General features: G+C 27.9%; 1 protein-coding gene across 2 annotated transcripts; it reads right to left on the reverse strand.

The window, feature by feature from the left end:
* Positions 1-6369: 6369 nt before the first annotated feature.
* On the reverse strand, positions 6370-14032 carry LOC107453032 (uncharacterized). Of its 2 annotated transcripts, none has more exons than XM_087151944.1 (2): positions 13848-14032; positions 6370-7443 (listed from the first exon to the last, which is right to left on the reverse strand). In XM_087151944.1, exon 2 carries the CDS (start codon positions 7419-7421, stop codon positions 6612-6614), a length of 810 nt encoding a protein of 269 aa, XP_087008070.1. In that variant the 5' UTR covers positions 7422-7443; positions 13848-14032; the 3' UTR covers positions 6370-6611. The 2 variants fall into 2 exon arrangements, with proteins under 2 accessions (XP_087008070.1, XP_087008071.1); XM_087151945.1 differs by lacking the exon at positions 13848-14032 and adding an exon at positions 13671-13804.
* Between the last annotated feature and the right edge of the window lie 8337 nt (positions 14033-22369).

Here is a 22369-nt window from a genome sequence, read left to right on the forward strand (position 1 = left end):
TTTGACTGATTTAATTAAATCAGCTCGATCGAATAAATGTAAAAAAAGGAAGAAAAAGAAACATTGATCCCCCGTTTTTTTGTAAAATATAATTGAAATCATAAATACTTCTTATAACACAATGTATATTAATATTTATTGATTTTTTGAGATATCTAAAACTTTCTCTCATTTTGTCTAATTAACGAAAGTTATTTTTATTTCAAATTAATCTCTAAATGAATTCTTAATTGTTGTTTTAATTAAACGAGCACAATTTTTTGAGGACATAAAGAGAAATTTCTCGTAAAGGAAAAATAGTTGCAGTTTGAGCAAAAGACCACCCAAAAAACAAGAACTGAATTATGACAGCTATTTGCATGGAATCATTCTTAGAAACTCGGCAATATTTCTTGAAGTTGAATGAAAACAAATAATGAATAGAAGCTGAATAAATACATGCATTCATGTTCTCTCCTTTATCTTTGACTTCTTCATAATGCTTATTGTTATAACAATAAACATTGTGAAATCTTCTTTAAAAGAAAGTGAATGAAAATGCGTGCCTAACAGAGGAATAGAGCTCATTTTGAAATCAAGCGATGCATGACTATTGTCAATGAATAACAGGAAAGCGTGGATCAACCATCAAACTTGACAATGATTTATTTAAATGGAAACTGAATCCATACCTCTTGTTGTGTCCTAAGAAATGAATCATTAGTAAGTGCTTAGATTTTCCGCACCCCGGGAGGAAATAGTTCCACCCACGCGAGCACCTGTCAAACAAATTGTGAGGGAGGGGGGGGGGGCGTTTCACGAAAATTCTTATCTTGTCAAATACTAATGCTTTTGTGCAAGTAGTGAAGCTTATTCAGTTAAATGGTCGTTGAAAATTAATGGTAGGTTCAGTCAAGAATTAACTAAAAATATCGTTTTGAAAACAATTTATAGCACACGGAGCAAAACTAATTTCAGATTTGAAATCAGTAAATTCAAATTTGATAGAAACAATTCAGGGCTAAAGAGAATAGAAGGGCTAGTTCATTCTGCTCTTAGAGCTGAAGATATGATTTCCCTCCTCATGAAATCACTTATTTTTCCAGTGATCTGTTTTTACGTTTTGCAGTTTCCTATGTCTTTGCTGAAATTTGATCTGGAATTTTTTCACAGTGTCCACATAAAACAATTTGCGTATTTAAGATCATTTCCTTGAAAATTGCTCAATTAATTAAATATATATATATATATATATATATATATATATATATATATATATATATATATATATATATATATATATATATATATATATATATATATATGTATATATCATTCTATTTTCAGTATTGAAAAGAAATATCAATATCTGCAAAAAAATAAATTGGAAATCAGATATGTTACTTTGAAGTCTTTAATAAATTTTAATATTAATATTCTTAAAACAACATCCAAATTTTTTAAAGTATTTTCCCCCTTTTTTCTGGTATGCTTATCAAACTACGTGGAAGTCTTAAAAAATTGAATTATTAAATTTTTTTCAAATTATTTTATTTTTTCATTCTCCTTTTTTAAACTATTATTTAATTTTTTTAACTACATTTCAGTTTGATTATCATCCATATATTTTAGTTTTTTTAATTACATTCAAGGTACTTTAAATTAAAGAAATTAAGAGAATTATTTTCGGAAAAGAAATTTCTCATAGAAAGTATTGAAAATAATATATACTTTTTGAATAAGTAATTTTTTGGTACTTATTTAAAATTTTAGTTACTATTTTATTCGTAGTCAACATACGTTTCAAAAATTCAGATTAATAAAAGTTTAATTCTTGCAAAAATATGTGTGCTTGTTGCCGCCCCCGGAAAAAAAATATATTCTTAACTTTTTACTTAGTTCATCCTTCTCCAATCAATTTTAATGACTTTTTTTTATAAATACTTTCTGAACAAAAAAAAAATGCCTAATATATAAAATTAGCTCCATACGATTTCCATAAAAAGTTAATTTTAGAAAAAACATAGAAAATATATAGTGCATAGTTTTATTAAAATACCTCCAATATATATGAGTATGCGACTTCTTTATTGGCAAGTTCAAGGTGCACTAAAATGTTCCAATGTCAACATCATTGGGTAGCACCTATACTTTCTCAAAGTTCTTCCTCCCTCTCAGCAACTGAAATCACTACTAGCAGGTACATACTTAGGGGACGGGGGAGACTGTCTTGTGTAGTTCAATAGTTATTTTTGGAAGATATGGGTTATTAATTTGGTCAATAATAATGCCAGAAGACACGTGGGTCACGTGTTTTCTGGCATTGTGTTATTAACCACAAACATTACAATCTATCTGCACTCCTGCATTTTAAAGTGCAATAAATAAGTAATCAATTATTAGGCATGACAGATCTGCCAGCGCGTGCTGGTTTCGAATACAGTGAGTTTAAGGGCGATTTCTTTTTATTTTGACAAGAAATCGTTCCAGATGTCATTTAAGAGGACGTCATACCGCAAGAGAAACTTTTCATCGCTAAATCTATTTCCTCTCCATAACTAATTTAAAATTTAAAGTATAGAAAAAGCGAGCCCTAATAAACCATGAAATTCAAATGCTGTTTTTTTTTTCAAAATTTTAAAATGCAAATTATTGTAGAATTACTTCGTTGCTGCAGAGTTCCGACTATTTCTTCAATAATTTGCTTTCATTTTCAAGTACTACAACAACAAAGTACTATTCAAACAAAGTACTACAAAATTACTTTTTTGCTGCTTCTTCCGAGTATTTATACTATAATATGTTTTCATTTTGAAAAGAAAATATAAATTTCGCATTTAGAACTTCGTGGATTATCTAAAATCATTTTTAGAAAAAATATTTATCTGTATGAAAGTAAAAGATAATTTTCTGTGAGTGTTTCTCTGATTTTACAGGATACTCTTAAATCCGGATCAATCAGGTATGTCTTATTAGTTATAATTCCTAGGTATAATTGGGTTGTGCGGTCAACAGCGATTATTCTTCTTGAATATGGATGTTACACTTTGAAATATAACTATAAATTTTGTAGACAAGCGATTACATCTCGCAAAAAATAAAACTATTTAATGAAAGACTACTAAACTATTTAATGAATTTTTCTTATATTATGCAAGTTATGAGAGATTTATCTCCCATGGCCTGTCCTTATTAATATTATAATGCGAAATTAATTTAACCTTAAAAGTCAAGTATAAAATATATTTATATCCCGAGCTCTACAAATATTATTAAATAAAAGTTTTATCTTAAATACCATCCAATATCTTCAATTGTCATTTTCATTATCCTGCTATCATCACAATCTTCAATTAGTCATTTATACCATACAACTTCTAACCACACCTGATTTCCGTCGTCATTAAACTGGGAATCTGATTTTATTTCCTTATTTTCCAAAAAGCTGAATCCTCGGAGTTTTCATCGGGTTAATTAAGATAAATATTTGCTTACGTACACTTTAATCGACCGGCTGAAAAAGTTTAAGAAGCTGAGCAGAAGAATTGAACTTTCTTTCCTTTATTAAAATTTCTTTGTTACTGAATTTTATCATTCATATATTTAATACATTTTAATTTTTTCAATTACATACAAGGTACTAACATACTGTTTTAAAATTTCTTTTGTTTTAAAACTTCTTAAATTTACTGAATTTTAAAAGCAATCTTAAATATATATTTCAAAAAATTGAAACTGTGATCACTAAGACTAAAGTCTTCTTGAAAGTTATTATTTAGTAGATGTCTTATTGTTAATAGTTAATTAATGCCATGTGTTTGAAAATATAGTTTTAATTTCTCTTTAGCTCTTTTTCGTAGGACAGACATTTTTCTAAAGACAATCTTAAAAATAATAATTTAATAAAAGAAAATCTTTTCAGGGAGTTTAGAATTATTGATGATTACCTTTCATGTCATGATTACATTTTAATCTAACAAACAAAAAATATCATTCTTGAAAATTTAGAAATGAAAAGAAGCGTTCATTCAATATATATTTAAGAAACTTAAATATATATTGAATACATATTGAACTTATATATATATTGAACTTATGAAATGCAATTCAAGTTACATAATTATTAATAAAGATTTAAACAATAGAGAAGGAATAGCTCTTTTGTAAATCTTCTGAAATGATATGTAGAGCTTATTTAATACATGTAAGAATCTCTTAGATACTATTCTAACTCGTAACATTTAAACGTTTTGTTTACTAAGGGATTCGGAAGGGCATATACCAATAATGTTAAAGATGACCTTTTTTCCATTTTCCTTATCTCAGCATCTAAACAAGATATTGATTTTTTTTTTACACAGTATTTTTTTCATATACATGTTTACACTGTGATAGCCGTTAAAACATATCTTTGGCAGAATGTTTTTTAAAAAGTTATGAAATGAAAACTATTAATTTCTTAAAAAGTTTCATCAAAAATCTTTCATAACTCATAAAATTTTCCTGTTAACGCCAAAACATTGTCACAACATACAACTGATACAATCTCAAACTTCCTAAAAAATTTCAAAACTATGTCACAAAAAGTTTCTTAGAAATAAAAATCATTCATTAAAAAGGTCAGTTTCAGCATCATTAATACAGTTTCTACCGACTCACCTCAATTTCGTTGTTTTTAAGTTTATACTAAAGTAAGCTCAAACATAATTCATGTGATGAATTTTTTTTTAGCTGATAAATCTTGAATGATGACAAATATCTAACAATTCACAGTATTAGAATTTTTTAAAAGTGCAATTAAGCAATCATTTCATTTAAATATCTAGATTTAAAATTAAATGAATGTTTACATAAATAGATTAACATATGCTTGGCTCATTTCTTTTAGTGCTTGTATTTCAAGGGTTTCAATTTAATTTTTTTCGATTGAGGGAAAAATTCAAATGATATTGATCTGATATTTATAATTGAAGAATTAAACTGCTACCACTGAGATAAAGCATAATAAATTTGCACACTTTATGAAGACGAAAAAAAAATTGTTTGAAATTCTCTTCTATACATATTTTTTTATTCTGTGATTGGCTAGAACAATAAATTTCCTCTCATATATTCACTCAGTTATGGAAATCCTTAAAATTGCTCTTAACCATTTGCATTTTTTAAATTCGTTTGCAGCTTCTTCAGGAATATTCACTATGCATTAAGCTTCTTATAAAATTATTACCTTAAATTATCCACTATATTTTTAGGGTTGACAGGAATACATTATAAATATTTTGAACGTTTTCCTTTCTATCCTAATAAGTTTTCTTCCTACGCACTATAAGGGAACGACATTTAATTTGAAGCCTAACATGCATACATCAAATTTTATGAAACTTAGTTTGAATGCGGTTTAATTTCCTTTCTTTAACAGTATTCGGATGTTGTATCCAATCCAATTTTAAATTAATCACATAATTGACTGTTTTCCTCAGAAAATGTAGAGTTGATAGATTGAATTGGAGAAGTTAATTCTTTTTCCTTTGCTATATTGGACATTTTAAACATTATAGAGTTGTTCCTTTTTCTTTTAAAGTTTCACTCACTTGTGATTATTAATTTTGAAGACTTCTTTTAGACAAAATTTTCCGAAAACAGAATTTCCAATTTTGAAAGAAAAAATGTCTGAAAATCATTCTGGTTAAATTGCACACCTTAACAAGGAATACAAAGCAAAAAATCTTTTTAAAGAAAATAAATATTTCCTAAAAAAAAAAGTCAAAAATATTTCAATATTGATTAGAGAACAGTCACTAAATATGCAAATTAGAAAATATATGTGTCTTTAAAATTAAACGAAATTGTTATACTGAATAAACGTCACTTTCATCACCCAAAACTGTTTCTAAACATAAACTTCATCAGGTGAGTTATGTATAAACTAATATTTCCATCTATGTAAATTGAAAAATTTAAATATTAGGCATTAGGACATTTTATTTAAATACACAGTTGACGCTAAGACTATGTACAAATTTTGAATGTTTATTTCATAACATTCGTAATTAACGTTTTTAAACTTCTCTTTCTTGCAGTTATTCAAAATGTTACGATTTTGCTCTTAAAATCCATCATGGTAAAGGCAAAACGTTTGCGTATTAACAATCTTAAAATTAATAATTAGTTTCAAAGAACAAAACTACATTATAATTCTGGACATTTTCTTTTATATGAAACTTATGCTTTCTCACTTCTTGAAACATATGCGCAAACTTGTTTTAGGTTTTCGATTCCCTCTAATATTTTGCAACATTTTAGGTAGATATATATCTCTATGCTCTTTTTAAATAATGGTATAATTTACAATTAGTTTATCAAAATAAAAAATAAATATTCTTTTACAAATTAGCGATGACATTTTTTTTATTTGATTAAAACAATAATATGAATTTCATTTACAATCATATAAAAGTAATACACAATAAAAATTACTCATAGCTTAATGTCAAAAATTAAATGTAAATATTAAAAAAATAACTGTACAATTTAAAAAAAAAATATTTTTGATAATACACAAATCATAGGTGAGCTATTCGTTAAAATAATTTTTAAACACTTTCAATTAGACTCTCAAACTCTACGTTGTCTTATATTACATCTTCCTCAAAGATGGCAATAGAATCAGTACAATCAATTAATATAAATTCACCATCAATTATGATATCAGAATCACTGAACTGTGGTTCATCAGGTGACAGCACGTCAGAGACACCACATACTGGAACACTGTTATTCAGAACGACACTATCCAGTATTTCCTTTTTAAGTGCCAATTGTTCAATCGACTGCAGGGCTCGAACTTTTCTTCTGCGGTGAATAGACTTTTTAACTCGTCCTCTGAGTACACTACGAACTTTATCTGCTGACCTACAGGTATCCAATTCTGAAGTATCATTAATTCGGGTGGAAGGCATATGTACTCTCGTAGCCAAAGCGTCAGGTATAGGATTTCCATGCATGTCACCATTGGAATGAGAGTTAGGCACTTGATTGGTATGAACTTGATTTTCCCAATTTTGAAAACATACAGGGCAAGTATTATTGCGTTTTAACCAATTGGATACACACACGTTGTGAAAAATATGCCCACATGGCAAGAGATGTGGAAAGTCAAATTCCATGTTTAAACACAGAGCGCAATCCTCAAAACCACCAAAGTCTTTATTTCGTACAGATTTATGTGATGTGTCTTCTTCACTTGGACGGCATGCACGAGCTCTCTGCTTGAGTTTGATTCTTCTTTTATTTGCAACACTGGCACTTCTTGCAGGCGCATTTGTCCCAGCCTTCAACGTGTTTGAGTCCTGGGTGTTATTGATCCTTTGAGGTGTTTCAAAAATAATTCTACGATACGAATTTCGAATTTCAAAAATTCTTGAGCGACTGCAAGTTGTCATGATGTAAGGTATTATTCAAAACCTGAAAATAAAGAAAGGGTACAATTAAAAACAGGCGCATAAAATTTTATTTAAAAAATTATTTTCTTCTCTGCTATGAGCAAATTCATAATTGCAAATAAGGTCGAAATGTTGATTAATTACTAACACATTACTAATTAGTCTAATAATTTATGAAATTAGTTATCACTTAAAGTTTCAAATTTATTTATAATATTTATTATATTTAAAATTTTCCTCTATTATTTATTTACTAATTTCAATTAGTTTTAACCTACGCCATTTTTAACTTAAATTATTTTTAACAAACGATTAACATTTAATTCTAACCTAGATGTACTAAAAATTGATCAGCTGGAATATTAACATTAACTTTATAGAGCCCCATCGCTGTATAACTCCTGCACAGATTATTCGGTTTTGAAATACATCTTGGTGCAAATAAATAATCAAATTACACCTAGATGTATATCCGATATATTATGGAACAGGCCAAATATTTAATTTCAAGATAGACCAGTAGCAAAATTATTACTAAAGCTCCTCGGCAGAAATTACCAATATTTCTTGGTGTTTCTATAGATTCAAAAACACCAGCAAATATTACCATATTCTTGTAGTTTTAAACACACTTATTCTTTCAGTGTATAATTTCCGCAAATTCTACAACGAGGTATTTTAAATCTAAATATAATAGTTTTATAACAAAATGTCAGATTATTACTACAGTAAGATCCATTGTCCTTAAAAATTCTCATTAGTCTCCGATTTTACATATTGATTGATTAAATTATAAACTGCATTTTGTAAGGCCTTTCCTTTGAATACCATCTTTAGTAGTTTAGGTAAAAACCAGACATATTTTTAATGTTCTCTAACAATGTATATAATAATTATAATTTGATTTGATATATTTTTATTATTAATGAAACTAAGTATTTTGCAGCACTAAAAAATGTCCATTTATTTATTTACTCTAGTCAAACTTTTCATTTGAAAGTTGTTAATAATACCTCTTTAATTTTGATTTTTATAATTGCAATTTGATTTTTATAATAAGAAACCCTTAAAACAGCTTTCTGCATGTTTATTTCAGATAGCCTCATAATTTAAATGGTGGAAACTTATTCAATTCAATGTAATAAAAATTTGTGTTTATATTAAGGAAAATTGAATTTTTTTATTTCTAAAGACGAAGATAACATGATTAATTTAGCAAAAAACCGTGTTATTTGATGATAATTTTAAAAAAAATTTAAATATCGACTTTTTTCAAACTTTAAATTAGATCATTTTTGGGGGGGGGAGCTCTCAATTTTCGGAAATAAAATACAAAACCTTAAATAATTGTAAGGCTCCCTCTATAAAACCTGTTTCTATCTATTCCAAGCCTATTTATAGAACAGGTTAAGAAAAAAGAGCTTATTTGTAACGTCAACCGGATAAGTATTATATAATTGACTAATTAATCCGTAATTAACTAATTAAACCTTTCTTACATTGAGTAGAAATATTAATGTTCCAAGCTTGTTCCCTAAAACATCAACTAAAGGCAAACAAAATACCTATTAAAAAAACTCCTTTTTTGACTCTTACTATAAACTCTGTTTTCACCGTCTTTTCATTCAAGATTTCTTCAGGCTCTCAAATGCAACTTTTTTTCTGTAATAAATTAATTTACAGACCAACCTTCTTCTTTGAATTGTTAAAGAAAGCATATAAAGACCTGAGCAAATAAACCCTGTTTAAGCAATAGCCATAAAATCTAAAATGAACCTTAAGAAGATGATCTCCTACTCGATTCGTGAACGCTTACCACTCTTAATTGGTGTATGACGTTTCATTTTCAATTTCAGAAGTTTTTCCTAGTCTTATTTTGTAAAGGCAGATTCAATCCTGATATAAAAAGGTTGTTTATGCAAGCCTAATTCGAATCTCACAGTGCGTAAACTGGTATAGTTAAATTTAATATAGTACTAAGCTTACATGGTTTGTTTGCTAATTATTTATAAAGCTTGTAGGGCTTTATAATAAAAGTCGTAGCTGATATCAAAATCAACTTCACACATCTATCTGGGATAAAAGAACGGCAAAAATACAAACTGAGAATCAAGAGAGGTGGTTAAACACGCAATGATTTAAAATTTTACTTACAATAAATTAATTTCCATGCTTGCGCTTTTTAAAGGAATCAGAACAGTGATTAACTACATAAATCCTTCAATTTATACCTAAATTTACTTTTCTTCAAACATTAGCACTTGATATATCACTACCTTTGATTATATCGTTCTAAGATTTTAAAATGAACTAAATGAAACTAAAGTATCTCCTTAAATCTCTAATGACCCACAAATAAATACTCAAGAGTATTCAATAGAGTTTCAAATTCTCAAAGATACTAAAAGCAATTGTAAACTAATTAAGAATGATTAATATATTTAAATATAACAAAAATGACAATATAAAATTTTAATTTTATTTTCTTTTTGCATATTCAAAAGAAAGTAATAATTTTAAGCAACGCATAACCTTCAATTATAACCTAGATGTATTAAAAATTGATTAGCTGAAATATTAACACTACCTTTAGCGGGATCCATCGATCTATAACTCTTGCACAGACTATTCGGTTTCGAAATAAATCTTGGTGCAAATAAATAATCAACTTATACATAGTTGTATTTCAAATTTCAATGGTACTGACCAAATATTTAATTTTGAGGTAGACCAATAGCAAAATAATTACTAAAATTCATCGGCAGAAATTACCGATATTTCTTGGTGCTTCTATAGATTCCAAAACACGAACAAATATTACTATATTCTTGTAGTTTTAAACACACTTATTTTCTCAGTGCATAATTTCTGCAAATTCTACAACGAGGTATTTTAAATCTAAATAGAATAGTTTTATAATAAAATTTCAGATTATCACTATAGTAAGCTCCATTGTCCTATAATTATAAATTATATACAATAATTATATATAATTAATTATAAATTGACATTTTTAAGGCTTTTCCTAAGAGGTCCTTTCCTTTGAATACCATCTTTAGTAGTTTAGGTGAAAGCCAGACGTATTTTTAACGTTCTTTAACAATGTATATAATAATTATAATTTGATTTAATATATTTTGTTATTATTAATGAAATTAAGTATTTTGCAGCACTAAAAAATATCCATTTATTGATTTACTCTAGTCAAACTTTTTATTTGAACGTTGAACGTTATTAATAATACCTCTATAATTTTGATTTTTCTAATTACAATTTGATTTTTATAAAAGATTGCAGTTTGATTTTTATAATGAAAAACACTTAAAACAGCTTTTTACGTGTTTATGTCAGATAGCCTCATAATTTAAATGGTGGGTGAGTTTAAGTTAATGTAGATAAATTCATTGTAATGTTAGTTTATCATAAACTTATCAGGATACGACTAAATTATCAAATTTATAAATTATGTATTAGTTTTTTATTTCGAATCATTTTCCAAAAGAGGGAATTGCTACAAGAATTGATGTCTTAAAAAAACGCTCAACTAGCATTGTTTCAAAATGTAAGAAGTAAATAAAAATCAGAAAATAAAAAAATTCACTTCAAGCAAAATATAGCGAATCAGAAAAAAATATCGGAATTTACTAACATTCTGTAACAGTGATAAAAAAAATTATGTTTATGTCAAATCATTAAAATTTAAAAATTGAAACTGAAGTATCTATTTAAGAATCTGATGACCCACTTTATAAATTTAAACAGTTTTAAATTGCCAAAGATATTAAAAGTAATTTTAAACTAATTAAGAACGATTAATATATTTAAACCTAACAAAAAGGACAATATTATACAAATGGTGAGAATTAAATAAAATATTAGTATCTGAATACCATTTTAGTTTTTTTTCTTTTTGCATATACTAAAGAAAGTAGTAATTTTAAACAACACATAACCTTCAGTTCTAACCTAGATATTTTAAAAATTGATCAACATTAACTTTACAGGGGGTTCCATCGGTCTATAACTCTTGCACAGACTGTTCAGTTTCGAAATAAATCTTAGCGCAAATAAATAATCAAATTTCAACTAGATCTGCTTCAAATTTTAATGGAACAGACAAACTATTTTATTTTAAGATAGACCAATAGCAAAATTATTACTAAAGCCCCTCGGCAAAAATTACCAATATTTCTTGACAAAAACACGGACAAATATTACCATATTCTCTTAGTTTTGACCACACTTATTCTCTCAGTGTACAATTTCCGCAATTTTCACAAAGAAGTGTTTTGAATTTATCTAGAATAGTTTTGTAATAAAATGTCTGATTATCACTATAGTAAGCATAATTGGCCATAAAAAATTTTATTCGATTGAAATTTTACATATTGATTGATTAAATGAAAAAATGAAATTCTTTAAATCATCCCTCTTCTTTGGTTTAAAAATAAATTTAAGTACAAAGTACCTAAAGATTCGAAACTTTAATTATAGATTTTATGAATGCTTAATAGGTAAGCATGATTTTTATGGGTTAAATGAAGCAAAGGTACCCGATTAGAAGTAATATGCCATATAATGTCTGTAATTAATTAAATTAAAATCTTAGATATAACAGATACAGCATTAAGTATATACATTTTAGTTAAATCATATATAACCAGTTAAAAATAAAGTTATTACACTTGCTAAGTATAAAAAAGGAACGCCTGACAAGTACTATATATCTTTCAAAAGTTTATTTGATCATATCACATCACTAAAAGGCAAAATATGCGGTAATTTTTAATAATCTTTACCAGTTTTGACTTACGCTTGTAACATGCTATTCTCAAATTATGTAAAAATTTAAAATAAAACTATAAAAATATTCACTTTAAGTACTATCTTTCTAACTTACGTAAAATCCAAGCATTTTTTAATGTTCTTTAACAATGTATAAATGTATACTATAATTATAATTTGATTTGACATATTTTCTTATTATTAATGAAATTAACTATTTCACAGCACTAAAAAAATATCCATTTATTGACTTAATCTAGTCAAACTTTCTTATTTGAATGTAATTAATAATATTTTTTTTACTTTGACCAATTTGATGTTAATAATGATCAACTCTTAATATAGCTCTCTACGTGCTTATTTCAGATTAATAAAATAGCCTCATAATTTAAACGAGTGAAACCTTATTCAAAGGAATGTAATAAATATTTGTATTTATATAAAAAAAAATTGATTTTTTTTATTTCTGAAGAAAAAAATAACATGATTAATTTAGCAAAAAGCAGTGCTATTTGATGATGATTTAAAACAAAAAACTTTAAATATTGAATTTTTAAACTTTAAATTTACGTAAAAGGTTTAGAAAACAATGCTACTAACATCGGATCTAACAAGCCCTTCCATATTTTACAACAAAAAAAAAAGTTTAATATCAACTAATATTGTCAAAAAACTTTCACATTGCTTAAAAATTCGTTTTTTTTAACCTTATCGTCAGAATGAAGTAAACCTTATCGTCAATAATGAAGCACACACACGAAAAATTACTTATTTCGAGTCAATTCCTAAAAGCCTACAATACCTACAAGCAATGATGTCTTAAAAAAATCCTGATCTATCATTGTTTTAAAATGTAAGAATTAAATTAAAAGTAGTAAATTAAAAAAATGCCTTCAAACAAAGTACACCGAATCTGAGCAAAATATCTGAATTTACTAACATACGGTAACAGTGATGGAAAAAAAAATTGTATTAAAATTAGAAAAAAAATCACTAAAATCGTGAAAATCAGACATATTTTTAATGTTTTTTTAGCAAAGTATATAATAATTATAATTCGATTTGACGTATTTTTTATTATTAATAAAATCAACTATTCAACAGCACTAAAAAATACATAGCCCTTTAAAAAATTAAATTTTCAAAAAAATAATTAACGAAACCAAGTTCTAAAGTCTCCTAACATTTTAAATAAAAGTGGCAAATAACTGAAAACGCTAAAAATTACTTTTTTTGAAATTGTAAATCGCAGGTGAAATATAACCTAGATATGCATTATCTATTTTATGAATAAAATCTATTTTTATAAAAATAAAGCAAAATGCATATAAAAATAAACCACATTAATTAGAATTTATTCAACAAAAAAAAATAAATAAATTTATAAAAACTTAGCCTAAGTTAAATACTCTGCTACCAAAATGAATTCAAAAGTGACGTAATTTATTAAAAGCAAAAATTTACCCCTTAAACCAAACAGCAAATTGTAGTTTGAATAGCTTCAATGGCATTAAAATGATATATACTGGAAAAAAGCGTTTTCAATTTTTAAACTGATAAACTCACTGATAGTTCAGAAATTCTCATGTTAACCAGATGAAAAAGAATATTAAATAGTTCAACATTCATAAATGTGCTTACCTTTTAAACAAAGAGGTAGAAGACGTCAAGTATATTCGTATTCTTTCGCAGTTCACAATTCACACGCACACAGAAGTACGGCTCGCAATTTTCTACAACAAATTTTTCTTCACCACGAAATGATTCTCAGACGAAGTTCTAAGACTAAATGATCATTACTTCTTTGAGATGTATAGCAAATATTCAAGAATATCAATTAATCATACAATAGCTCTTATCTGTTAGAATGTTTAACCAATCAGGTTCACACCTGTCTCCAAAAGTATACAAGAAGGCTGCACCCTTCCCCCCTAAATACAATCTTAACCCCTTCTTAATAATAGGACTTATGATTGCGACGTATGAATAAGTTATCAATGAGCAATGACAAAAGTGTTCTACAAGAACTGGAGATGAAATCATGTTAAAGCTTATTTCATAAAGTATCATCCTATGTTTTAATGATTATCATTGCAATTATTTTTCGTTTTAGCCAGCATAATATGGAAACTACTTGGACCAACTATATAGAGAATTAATTTCTTGTAGTTAAAATGTTTCTAATACAAAGAAAAATAATTAATGATTTCCTGTTATGCTTAGTTAGATTTAATAAAGGGGATACAATATTTTTAAACTTATTTACTGAGCATTTTGTTAAAAACTTAAAACATCAAGCTCTTAGTTTCGAGTATATAATTTTACAACAGAACATACCTTTTTTAAAGAAAATTAAAGATATTATTTAGTTCTTATTTGACTATTACTTTTAATTGACTTAATTTACTTTGATTATTAAAATTTTATTATAAAATAAGATGTATAAAAAAGGTGATTATCAAGGTGTTATAATTAGCGATAATATTTCAATTGAAATTATTACGCAAATCTGCCATACAAAGCTATATACACTGGTTATCATAAATTAAGGAAAAATCACAAAAATAGCGATAACTCTTTCAAAAGTAAGCCAAACCGTGCAAAATTTGTATATGTTGTCCACTAAGAGTAGCTGAGTAAAATTGCAATATGCAAATTAGTGGCGCTGCACTCGGCTTACGTCATCTGCCTGGAGCATAAAAGTCCAAGTTTGAGAGAAAGCACACAAATTTTACTGTGATTGCGACATTGAAAATCTGAGATAGCCAATTCGTAATAATGACCTCTAGGCATCATTTGCCTGAAGAACTACGATGGAGAGCCATCGGGAGACTAGAGGCAGGGCAGAGTCAATCAGAAGTGGCCAGATGGCTAAATGTGAGTCCATCTGTGGTTCATAGACTTTGGAGGCAATTTCAAACCACAGATTCGGCATCTAGGAGGTTCAGTCAAGGACGGCCAACTGTTACGACCAGTGCCGATGACCGATATTTGACATTAAGTGCACGCAGGAATAGAACCGCTACTCCGACACATCTTAGATCCTCTCTTGCTGCAGCCACCGGAAGGTTGGTGTCAACGTCAACTGTGCGCAGAAGGCTCCACGAAGGTGGTCTGTATGCGAGACGACCAGCCATTTGCGTGCCGCTCACATCACGCCATAGGAGAGACCGTTTGCAGTGGGCCCGACAACATGTCCACTGGACGTCAGATCAATGGAGGCCTGTTCTCTTTACGGATGAGTCCAGGTTTAGTCTAGAAAGTGACAGTAGACGTTATTTGATATGGAGAGAACCTGGGACCCGTTATCATCCATCAAACATCCGTGAAAGAGATGCATACGGAAGAGGCAGTGTCTGTGTTTGGGGAGGCATATCCTTAGGAGGGCGCACATACCTCCATGTCTTTCCAAGGGGAACCGTGAATGCTCAGGTTTATCGAGACAACATCCTTGATGCTTATGTGCGCCCATATGCCGGGGCAATTGGTGATTGCTTCCTGTTACAGGACGATAATGCAAGACCACACAGAGCTCGCATTGTTGATGATTATCTTCAACAGGAAACAATTACTCGCATGGAGTGGCCAGCTCGATCCCCGGACTTGAATCCTATCGAGCACGTTTGGGATGCTCTAGGGAGGCGTGTATCTGCCATCAATCCGCCCCCTCAGACCCTTGCCACGCTTGCAACTGCTTTACAAGAGCAATGGCTCTCACTTCCTATTGAACTGATAGACCGCATAATTGAAAGCATCACACATCGCTGTTTGTGCTGTATTGCTTCTAGAGGCAATCATATTCCATATTAAAGGTACTTTTTCTATTGCAAACCGATACTTCCAATTTGTTTATTTTATACATGTGCTAATTTCTATACTACTATTAATGTCTGATAATTTCTTTTTATGTTGTTTAATACCTTACTATGTGTTGTATATTGTGGGTAAGTTTCATAAAATTCCATGTGTAATTTCTTGAGTTATCGCGATTTTTGTGAATTTTCCTTAATTTATGATAACCAGTGTAGATGGCTTAAAAAATTAATTGGAAGATATTTCCAAGTCAGTTAATAATTATTATTGAGTTTATCAGGAGAAATAAATAATAAATTTCCAAGCATATTAAGTTTTCCCCTCTTACGAGTAAGTGCTCTTAAATAAAATAAAAGTAATTTAATATTATAGCTTCAAAAAATAAAGATTGAAACTTCAGACTTTTTAGAAAATAAAGATTATTACTTAACTTATTTAATGTAGCTTAATTATTAGAAAAGAAAAATTATGCTATTCAGTTTTTAGTTATAAATATTTTTCTCTGGAAAACATTTTAGCTTCGATTTCTTTATGTATTATAATTTGAAAAACACATTTTATTCCCTTAACATGCTTAATGTAGTTTAATTATTAGAAAATAATAGTTATGCAATTTAGCACAAATCCTAAGGTCACCGGGATTAATGTTAGAAGAATCTTATTCTTTAAAAAACTTATTCTTGATAAAAGAATCTTACTAATCACATTAATTTTACATTCGGTTTTTCCCACGCCGGTAAAATATGTTCAGACGCATTTTACCTTCTCTGAAAAAGCAACAATAAAGAAAATAATAGCTGAATTTGCAAACCCCATGTTTAGGAAATTGAAGTAGGATATACTCATTTTTTTAGCTATGAAAAAAAAGCGATGAAAAATGAGAAATTAAAATCGATGAGAAGTTAGAAATGTGTGTGAGAGAAGTTCCTTGGCTGCCGGCAGTAGTACAACCAAATACCGCCGGGCCGTAGTTGGATTATTAGACCACCATAGTCTTACAGTCGGTTAAAAAAAAAGATATCACCCTGAAGAACTTTCGTTCTAATGATCGGTTTTTCACGTACTAAGTGCCAATCTCAATGGTTTCCAGGTGTGACCTCAAATATGCCAATTATTTAATGCCAACTATTAAAACTAATTAAGCAATTAAAAAAATTGCACCCTCTCATAAATCTCATTTATTAAAAGATAATTTCATCCAAAAAATAATTTTAAATCATTATTTAGTATTTGTTATTATTTAATTAAATTAAGGATGAAAAAATGTTGAATTATAAGGTATGAATTTTTTTTGTACCATATTAATCTATATATTTTTCAATTGAAAAATCTAAAGTTTCAACTGTTCTTCAATTTAGTTATTTTTAAAAAAAATAATTTGGTGACATTGGAGAAATATTTAAATGGGGCGATTAATATTAAAATGTGATTAACATACGAGAAACTTGACTTCTCGCGCGTAACGTAAAATTTCATTCATATTTTTTTCGCTAATAACCGCTTACTAATGTTTTTATTTTTATGAACTATAAAATACTATGTTTCTTTTTTGTCATTTAAAAATCTATTTGCAATTTAGTAAAGAAATTTGAATAAAACATTTTATTGAATAAAAAACATTTTATTCAACGAATGTCGAGTTTTACAAAAGCTTGCTTCTGATGGAATATGACTATACACCAGATTGTTCTTATTTACTGTGATAATATTTTATTTTTTAGTCTGCTTTCTCAATAATTGATACAAAATATCAATAATATGCATACTTATGCACAGATTTGGAAGAATATATTCATTAATTTCTTCAATATATATTTTATAATTATTAATATGAAACCGTAGTCAACATTTTTAAACATCTTAAAATTTCTCAACATCCTATATATCGTCTTAACCGTAAAAGAAATTTTTAAGCACCTTTCCGGGAGTGTTTCGCTGAACTATTTACCAACCATTTAATTAAATTTTTTCCTTTTGTGTTTCCATCAGAATTTTTGTAAGTAGCAATTGCACAAACTGACATTTCGTCAATAATTTTAAATTTTTGTAATTCACTTCTCAAAACAGAGAAAAATCATTATCAGATACAAAGAATGTCTTGGAATAGGTCACAAAAAGGAAAGCTCCAACAGTAGTTAAAACTTGTTTGACCGAACGGTTCGTTCTTGAAGTAAAAGTTCAAGCTTAGCGCCACCGTGACTACATCACAGGCGAAAATCGGAGGCTTGGCGGGGCGAGAGTTTCTTCAAAGGAGCGAACTAGCCCTTCTATTCTCGAAACAATTACTCTTCTGAATGTAAGAAAAGAAGTGTTCCCCAGATACATTTATTTTTCATTTGCATTAAATACAAGAAATTGATATTTAGCTTTAAATTGAATAAATTCTTTAAAAAATTTTGTGCTTTGCGAATGTAACTCAGATTAGTACACTAGTTATAGAATTTCTACTACACTGCACTAATTCATCATCACAAGAAAGTAAAGAATAAAAAAACTTTTTTATTTAAAACAACTTGAAACTGTAAAGTATCTTAATGTATGGCGCAGATAAATGCACTGTGTCTTTCTTTAGACTTCTTTTCAAAAATTTCTCTTTCCGGGAAAAAAATATCGAACTTATTATTGTTTTTCTAATCATGTGGGGTACGCATAATCCAGAAATTATGGTCGCAATAGTTTAATCAGGAGGTCAAAATTTAGACTTCGTTGTAATAAATTCACTTTCGCACATTTCCTCATATAGGCGGAACTAATGAACCAAATTAAGAAATTATTTTTCATGTCCAAAACTTGTATATGCAATGATAATTCCATGAAAAAAATTGTGTATTTATTAATTCATTTGTTTTAATATTTAAATTTATGGTCAAACAAATTTTGAATAATAAGGTATAGAAATATTTACACTTATTCAGCATACGCAATTTTGAGAGACTGAATCCGAAATTTGAAAATTAAATTAGAAGAATAGTTTTCAAGAAATGAAATTTTAAAAATACGACTTCTTTGAGATGGTGGATTACGCGAAATTAAAAATTAATATTAAGAAACCCAACCATTCGACTACACTCCTGACAGAACTATAGGGACTATATTTACCAGATTGCTGCTATCCCCTCCCACCAATATCTTAAGAGTTAAGTATTCGAATACATCGAAAGAACGGCGCATTTTTTCAGAATAAGTACGCTTGTGTGCATGATATTCAGAACTTGAAATGTCCTACTCTGTAAAAAATTCAAAATATCACGATAACATATATGTGAAAATGTAAAGGCACCTTAGGTGTTTCATCCATAATATCTATTTTATCGTAAAATTCATTTCTGTATAAAATTTTATACCGTAATTTGAACAATAATATATATTTAAATGCATATATTTAAATAGATTTATTGTAAAAATTGCTGTAAAAATTTCGGTTAATCAGAATTATTTGTTCCGTAAAATTTTACGATGAAAAGTCCTAGCACCCCGAGTACCTGTAATTTTTACCTTAATTTGATCTGGAATTTTTCACAGTGTCTGCACGAAACAATTGGCGTATTTAAGGTCATTTCTTTGAACTATTAAAAATGCCAATAAGCAATTTCTTTATTTATTATTACTGAATAATATCATTTATTTAACTATTATTATTATAGAATAATATCATTTATTTATTTATTCGTAATGTGCATAAAAGTAGGTAAAAAAAACTGTCCGATCGAAGCGATTTGCAAAATCAGGTTTGCCCTAATCTTTCTTTGAAGTTGTTTTCCACGCGCAATTGCTACTTACGCGGAAAAGATACTTATACAGAAATAATCTCGATTTCAATCTCAGTACGCCGTCTTGGTATGTAATGTATTAGATCAAAATTAGTTCTGATGTTCAATTCATTAATGCATTCTATAGATATAATGTTAATATCATGTTCTTGGGGCCAGATTATAATAGTATTATTTATCATGAGTTTTTTAAAAGTAAACTGTGAAAAAAATTTCTTAAAAAAACTGTACCCCCAGCAGGCGTGCCTGAAACTTTCCTGCCTTGTTAAATATTTTTCCGCAGTTTTATTTTGTTAAAAAAAATTTCATAACATAAATTAAATTTCTTATTTTTCCAGTGATCTATTTTTACGTTTTGCAGTTTCCTATGTCTTTGCAAAAATTTGATCTGGAACTTTTTCACAGTGTCCGCACAAAACAATTTGCGTATTTAAGGTAATTTCTTTGAAAATTGCCCAATTAATTAAGTATATATATATATATATATATATATATATATATATATATATATATATATATATATATATATATATATATATATATATATATATATATATATATATATATATATATATATATATATATATATATATATATATATATATACTTAATCAATATATGAAATATCAATGTCTAAAATAAAATAGAAATCAGATATGTTACTTGGAAGTCTTTTATAAATTTAAATATTAATATTCTTAAAACAACATACACATTTTTTAAAGTATTTCCCCCCTTTTTTTGTTATGCTTATCAAACTACGTGGAAGTCTTAAAAAATTGAATTATTAAATTCCTTTTTCAAATTATTTTATTTTTTTGTTCTCCTTTTTTAAACTATTATTTAATTTTTTAACTACATTATAGTTTGATTATCATTCATATATTTAATACATTTTAATTTTTTCAATTACATACAAGGTACTTTAAATTAAAGAAATTAAGAGAATTATTTTCGGAAAAAAATATATACTTATCGAATATATATTTTTCGAATAAGTAATTTCTTGGTTCTTGTTTAAAATTTTAGTTACTATTTTATTCGTTGTCAACATACGTTTCAAACATTCAGATTAATAAAAGTTTAATTCCTGCAAAAATATGTGTGCTTGTTGCCGCCCCGGAAAAAAAATATTCTTAACTTTTTACTTAGTTTATCCTTCTCCAATCAATTTTCGTGACTTTTTTTTATAATTACTTTCTGAACAAAAAAAAATGCCTAATTTCTAAAATTAGCTCCATACGATTTCCATAAAAAGTTAATTTTAGAAAAAACATAGAAAATATATAGTGCATAGTTTTATTAAAAACCTCCAATATATATGAGTATGCGACTTTTTTATTGGCAAGTTTCTAAACTTTGCAAGGTGCACTAAAATGTTCCAATGTCAACATCATTGTGTAGCACCTATACTTTCTCAAAGTTCTTCCTCCCTCTCAGCAACTGAAATCACTACTAGCAGGTGCATACTTTGGGGGTGGGGGAGACTGTCTTGTGTAGTTCAATAGTTATTTTTGGAAGATATGGGTTAATAATTTGGTCAATAACAATGCCAGGAGACACGTGGGTCACGTGCTTTCTGGCATTGTGTTATTAACCACAAACATTGCAATCTATCTGCACTCCTGCATTTTAAAGTGCAATAAATAAGTAATTAATCATTAGGCATGATAAATCTCCCAGCTCATGCTGGTTTTGAATACAGTGAGTTTAAGGGTGAGTTTTTTTTATTTTGACAAGAGATCGTGCCAGATGTCACTTAAGAAGACGCCATACCGCAGGAGAAACTTTTCATCGCTAAATCTATTTCCTCTCCATAACTAATTTAAAATTTAAAGTATAGAAAAAGCGAGTCCAAATAAACCATAAAATACAAATGCTGTTTTTTTTTTCAAAATTTCAAAATGCAAATTATTGTAGAATTACTTCGTTGCTGCAGAGTACCGACTATTTCTTCCATAATTTGTTTTCATTTTGATTAAAAGAAAAACACGCACACACATTTAGCGAGTGAAACTTCATGGTTTACCTAAAATTCCTTCAGGTAAAAAAGATGTAAGAAAGTGAAATAAAATTTTCAGTGTTTACAATAATATGCGTTGTAAGAACAATTGTTAATAATAATTAATGATACTTATAATTAATGTTTGAACACTCAAAGTTAAAGATTAACTATGCTAATTCAAAATTAAAGATTTTAACTAAGTTAAAGTTACAAAGTCTCTAAGTTGGAAATTATACATTTTAACTATGCTAATATCAGTTTTAAAAGAAAATATCCACTATGAAATGAAGCAGTTGAGTTAAGTTTTTGTTTTATAAATCACTTTCACAAAAAATGTCTTGGGTCAACTATAAGACAAGTCACATAAGTTATAGTGATGAAATTTTAAAATGCATATTATTGTAGAATTAATTCGTTACTGCAGAGTACCGACTATTTCTTCCATAATTTGCTTTTATTTTGATTAAAAGTAAAACACACGCACACATTTAGCGTGTGAAACTTCATGGTTTACCTAAAATTCCTTCGGTAAAAAATATGTAAGAAAGTGAAATATAATTTTCTGTGTTTATAAT

Source organism: Parasteatoda tepidariorum, chromosome 9 (genome assembly GCF_982258835.1).
Source record: "Parasteatoda tepidariorum strain Cologne lab strain chromosome 9, Ptep-v5.0, whole genome shotgun sequence".
NCBI lineage: Eukaryota > Metazoa > Arthropoda > Arachnida > Araneae > Theridiidae > Parasteatoda > Parasteatoda tepidariorum.

Excerpts from the sequence above, each read along its gene's own strand:
- LOC107453032 (XM_087151944.1), bottom strand. The coding sequence starts at position 7,421 with ATGACAACTTGCAGTCGCTCAAGAATTTTTGAAATTCGAAATTCGTAT.